At 37.9% G+C, this 6,263-nt stretch overlaps 1 protein-coding gene across 2 annotated transcripts in view; it reads left to right on the forward strand.

The window, feature by feature from the left end:
* SYNE2 (spectrin repeat containing, nuclear envelope 2) overlaps positions 1 to 6,263 on the forward strand; it is a 396,555-nt gene that overhangs the window by 228,052 nt on the left and 162,240 nt on the right. For both annotated transcript variants that reach the window (XM_011961973.1, XM_011961974.1), the window contains exons 53-55: positions 1,314 to 1,482; positions 3,290 to 3,445; positions 5,803 to 5,943. In XM_011961973.1, the coding sequence (XP_011817363.1) occupies positions 1,314 to 1,482; positions 3,290 to 3,445; positions 5,803 to 5,943 (466 nt within the window). The remainder of the gene's footprint in view (positions 1 to 1,313; positions 1,483 to 3,289; positions 3,446 to 5,802; positions 5,944 to 6,263) is intronic.

The following is a 6,263-nucleotide window of genomic DNA, read 5'->3' on the forward strand; positions in this document are numbered from 1 at the left end:
GGCATGGTGGCTCACACCTGTAATCCCAGTACTTTGGCTATGTTGGCCAGGGTGATCTTGAACGCCTGACCTCAGGTGATGCACTCTTCTCGGCCTCCCAAAGTGTTGGGATTACAGGCGTGACCCACTGTGCCCTGCCGGTACACTTCTGGCTGATAGGCTATGAATCAAGGGATCCTTTGATACCTTTCTTGAGTTCAATTAATTTGCTGGAGTGGCTCATAGAACTCAAGAAAACACTGTAGTCATGTTTTCCAGTTTATTAATAAAGAATATAATGAAGGATACAGATGAACAGCCAGCTAGAAGAGTTGCCTAAGGCATGGTATAGGAAGGGGCCTGGGGCTTCCCTGTTTTCTCTGGGTGGTGGAACCCCCAGGCTTTCAGCAATCCAGAAGCTCTCTGAGCCCTGTCTTTTGGGGTTTCTTATGGAGACTTCATTATGTAGTCTCATTATGAATTCATTATGATTGATTATATAATTGGCCATTGGCAATCAACTCAACCTTGAGCTTCTGTCCCCTCCCCCAGAGGCTGGGGGTGTGTGTTGGAGGTAGGGGTGGTACTGAAAGTTCCAACCTTTTAATCACATAGTTGGTTCCCCTGGCAACCAGCCCTCATCCTGAGGCTACTCAGGATCCCACCTAGAGTTGCCTCCTTAGAACTAAAGATGCTCCTACCACTCAGGAAATTACAAAGGACTTAGGAGCTCTGTGTCAGGAACTGGTCAAAAATCAAATATTAGGACAAAAGACTCCTAGCTAGCACTCCTATCTACAAAGGTATTAAGAGGTATCTGTCTCAGGAACCAGAGCAGAGATCAAGTATATATTTATTATATCACAATATCATAGATACTTACCAAATAACCCTCAGGAAAGATTTTACCCACTTCAGTGCCTTTTCTGATATTTGCTACATCCATAGCAAAATGGATCAGCTTAAGAGAAGAAGACCAGTGGGGTTGTCTATCCCCAGAAGCCCACCCATGATTCCATTCACACCTCTAAGTCATTTTCATTTGAGCTCAAGAGTTACATGGAGAAAAAGAGAGGACAGAGATGTCAGTTACAATGGAATATGTGAAAAAGAGAATATTTGGAGCGAAAGGTTTGGAGAGGTTTTTGAGTAAGTGATAGATTTTGTGCCTGTTTGTATATGTGGTATATCCATTATCAAAAATTGTTACTTTTTTCTTAGAGGAAATAAACGTCCTTTAAGAGCTATTCAGGCATTTCATTAATTGTTGCAATAAAACTGTTTCACAGAAGAGCAGGATAAAGAAACAATTATATTTTGATGTTCTCTTTTAGGCTTCTTCAGAAAGTTCAAAAAAATAAAGAATTGGTGCAGACTGAAATCCAAGAAAGACATTCCTTCACAAAAGAGATAATTGCTTTGAAGAATTTATTTCAACAGACCACAACTTCTTTCCAAAATATGGCATTCCAGGCTCACCCAGAAAAGTCAGAACAATTTGAGGTAAGTGAGGAATGAATTAGTGAATGTGGCAGATACAGGCCCACAGTCTTGTATCCAAAGTCCTTGGGATAGAGATAACTCAGTGGCTGGGTTTGGGGGAGTGGTCTGGGGAGAGAGAGGCACAGGCAAAGCCCCTGTGGCATGGTGTGGGCAGAACCAAGAGAGAAGATCAGTGTGGCTGGAGAGCAGAGAACAGAGTTGAAACAAGGCTGGAAGGTAGGCCAGTCTGGACCAAGCAGCCTTCTTTCAACTGTATTTCCAGTATGTTTGGTGAATAAGGGCCTCAGACCACTCTTGAGTAGCATGTTGGGTTACTCCTTTAGTAGGACTTGGTGCCTTGTCTCTGACAGGGGCTATGTACACCCTACAGGTCATCTGGAATCTCATTTCTTCAGAATAATCTCCTTTTTCATTCCAGTCCAATGGTGACAGCCCAAAAGGATGTTTGGAAGTTTATTCAAAAGTCATGTGTTGGCCGGACACAGTGGCTCACACCTGTTATTCCAGCACTTTGGGAGGCCCAGGCAGGCAGATCACTTGGGGTCAGGAGGTCAAGACCAACCTGGCCAACATGGCGAAACCCCACCTCTACTAAAAATACAAAAATTAGCCAGGCATGGTAACGTGTGCCTGTAATCCCAGCTACTGGGATGCTGAGGCAGGAGAATCACCTGGACCCAGGAGGCGGTGGTTGCAGTGAGCCGAGATCATGCCACTGCACTCCAGCCTGGCTCCATCTCAAAAAAAAAAAAAAAAAGTCGCATGCTGTCTAAAGAGAACTTTTGGTTATTATATTGGAAAGTAAAGAAGCAGTCTTCATGGGCAAGCCTTCCAAGTGTACCTCTGAATGAAAGCCTGTACTCCTGGACTAGGTGTAGATAAAACGGGATGACACTTACTTCTTAAACCCTATCTTTGAATGGCATTGTTCTCTAACTTTCTCTCTCTAGATTTGTCCTCTGCTGAGGATTAAGAAAAGGAAAACAATGACACATCACAGAGTCATTTAAAATTGTAATCATTCTTCACTGCAGTGACTCAATCCATGAACACAAATAATGCTACTGAACAGCTACTGTAAAAACAAAACAAACAACAAAAAAGCCACAGTCAAGTCAAGAAGTATTTTTCCACTTGATCTTTGGGAAACTTTCCCAAACAAATGAGTTTCTCCTTTATAATTACTGCAGGAGAAGGTAGATCAGATTTGGTTTCTAGGCCACAACCAATAGACTATTTGTTCAGGTTTCTTTTATCTCCTAAAAACCTACATTCTTTGTATGGAACTGGAACCCTCCCTTTTGAAAGAAGTTGAGCTCTGCTAGGCTGTCTAATTACATGAAAGTAGACACTTCTGCTCCAAGCATGGGGCTTTTAGTGGCCTTGAATCATTGTGATGATAATGGAGGAAGAAGTAGAAATAGCAACACGTTAATAACAACAACAAAAAACTTCTTTGAAACTTTTTTTTTTCTTTTGCTGCTTGCAGCTTTTTAGATCAGGACTGCAACGCAGATACAATTAAATCCTAAAGGTACTTTAGAAGCAGGGGGTGTTGTAATGTCTTTTCTAGATAATGGTGGGACACTATGAAGAGATATCAAGTTTAATTCTTACAAATTAGAAAGCATCATCTGACTAAACTGAGTATCTCTCGGGCTTAATCAGCTTGTATCACTAGTGGGGTTTTGTCATGCAGACTGCTCTCCTTTAAATCATAAGGATGTGCTGGAAGGCTGCTTTCACTTCTTAGAGTTAAACTTTTCCCCCAGTCTTGTGAGTATTGCAGCTCTCTTAATGTTTTTAGGAGCTTCAAAGCATCCTTAAGAAAGGGAAGCTAACTTTTGAGAATATTATGGAAAAACTGCGAATCAAGTATTCTGAAATGTACACCATAGTCCCTGCAGAGATTGAATCCCAGGTGGAAGAATGCAGAAAAGCTTTAGAAGACATAGATGAGAAGGTAATAATAATGTCTATACTACTGTTATTATTTATGGAGCTGAATGTCTATCAAAAGGAAAATATCATTTAATGTCAAATTCCATTTGCTGGGATTTCAGCTATGACTGCTTTTAAGAGTTAAGTGACCATTTTGTCTAATATTGAATGCTAAGATAAAGATGCTCTAAATATGTGACATAACAGAATTAGATAATTTATGTTTATTTAATTGTTGAAATGCTTCTTCTTCTCTTGTATTTTATAATGCAGTTATATATCTTTTACTGGTTTTGTTTGCTTTTGTACAACCACTGTTCAACCACTTGAACATTTTGGACATTAATACTTTGCTTTAAAACACATTCTTTGAAACATTTTGACATTACAGCTGAGGGCAATAAGAATACAAATTTCACAACTCACTAGGAATAGCACGTAGTATGTAGTGTCTGTCTAATGATGATGTTAACAGAATTCTCATGAAACGTACCTGAGTGAATCTTTATACCTGAAAGTCCAGATTTGAAGAAAAGGTGGAAAATATTTTATAATACTAGAAACATAGGCGCTTAGCAAGATATTTTGATTAGATTGTAAAAAGACAGCCCATATCAAACAGAAGAAAATTCTGTTTGGTCTGGTATCCACAAAAGTTTTTTTTTTTTTAAATTAATTAATTTATTTATTTTTTCTGCCTAGAATACTTACAACTTGATAAATAAAATAGATCTTAGATAAACACAAAAAATTCAGATTTCAAACTTAGTTGCTAGAATATGTCATTAATTCTATGACAGATTTCTCAAGAAAATCTCACAATGTAAAAAACATGTAAACTCTTAATGTATATTTATAACAAATCTTTTTTATTTACACACAAGAAAACCTATTTTGTACTTTCTCAAGGATCTTGTACTATTGATTTTGTTTTAGGAAAATACTAAATGTTTTGGGAGAAACTAAGTGTTATTCTCATGAATACTTATGAAAATCTGTAGCAGAGTAAATTAATAATCAAAATCCGTCATTCAGATTCAAGGTAGAAGATTTCCGCTATGACCCTGTATATTTGTCACAAATAGCAACTAATTTTTATTACGTGATGTGGCTAAAGGAAATTCAAGGATCCCAGGACAGACGCAGTAACATTGTGTGTAATCAAATGGCTGTGTTCATTTCCTAAATCGTGATCTGTCCTAATGTATCTAAATGGTATACATTTCTGCCAGGAGAATAAGTGCACAAAATATCAGAAAACTTTGTCTTGTGGTAATTTGTGACACAGCCAGCCATAAAAAACTAACATGGAATTTTTTTTCGAATAATATTGACTGCAGTATGGTCTGGGGAATAAAGACAGGCTATAAAAGTATTAACAGCCTGATACTGTGAATAGAGCCTGGGACTCAATCTCAGGACTTGGGGGTTTCTTGGGACAAGTTCAGCTACTTCCTTGACATATGACTGCAGCAAATAATTTAGTCTGTGTGCCAGTTTCTGCATCTGTATACTATCTGCATAGGATGCTTTCAGTCTCAATGGTTACACAGATACAGTGTTTTTTCTTTTTTTAATTTACAAAACAAAGGATTATACAAAAGCATAAAGTATTACTTGGTTATTTAGTAGCTGCTTGGAGAAAGCCTTATCAAATAGCAAAACGAGAACACACACCAGTCAGGTATTTGGAAAGTGATATATTCAACATTCATTTATTATCTTTCCTAGCTCAAGGGTTTTTGTTTGTTTGTTTCTTTTTAAGAGAATCGTTTAGATAAAAAAAATTACACTGTTCAGTAGCTAAGTTTCTGATGGCTGGGAAAACATCTACAAATGGTTATACAGAGAATAATTAAGCTCTGTGCATCCTCAAGAAATAGCTACTTTTAGAAGGTTGTTTCACTCAAATGAGTACTGTGATTGGAATTATATTTTTTTAAAAAGTCAGCTTGAGAGTAAGTTTGGTTTTATTGAAAACAGATCTATGCAGAGGATTTTCTCATAAAATGGAAAGATCATATAAAAATTGTTTATCCCCCAGGAATTCTTTTATATCATTTGATCCATATGGAGATGTTTCACACAATCCACTCAGTAGTTTTGCCCAACACAGCATATATCTGTAATACATGTTAGATTACATTAAACTAATTTTTATTTTATTTCAGATGAGATTTAAAAGGTCAAGTAAACACACCTGCCATTTATTAGTCTTCCTATCCACCTTCTCATTAATGCATTTTCAGAATTTCTTCCTCCAGCCCTTAAAAGATTTTTACAAGTTGAAACAGAGTGACTACCACTTTTGTTGTTCGAACCTATGAATAAAGTGCAGACAACCTCTCTAAGCCAAATGCATCTTTCTGTCTTTCACAGATTAGCAATGAAATCTTAAAAAGCTCACCATCGTATGCAATGAGAAGAAAAATAGAAGAAATTAACAATGGGCTTCATAATGTTGAAAAGATGTTGCAGCAGAAAAGCAAAAATATTGAGAAAGCGCAAGAAATTCAAAAGGTAAAATCCTCCTTTAACTCCCTTCAGCATTTGGTATTTCTGACCAACTCCTGCCCTGTTCATCAGTTATCACAAGGTGAGTTCTTTGAATTAATCTGAAGCACAGAAATCATAAACCAAATCCGCAGAGGCATCGCCTAGAGAGGCTTGATAGGGAAAAGTTGCATTTAAAAATTATTCTGGGCCGGGCGCGGTGGCTCAAGCCTGTAATCCCAGCACTTTGGGAGGCCGAGACGGGCGGCTCACGAGGTCAGGAGATCGAGACCATCCTGGCTAACACGGTGAAACCCCGTCTCTACTAAAAATACAAAAACTAGCCG

Source organism: Colobus angolensis, unplaced genomic scaffold (assembly GCF_000951035.1).
Source record: "Colobus angolensis palliatus isolate OR3802 unplaced genomic scaffold, Cang.pa_1.0 Scaffold57, whole genome shotgun sequence".
NCBI lineage: Eukaryota > Metazoa > Chordata > Mammalia > Primates > Cercopithecidae > Colobus > Colobus angolensis.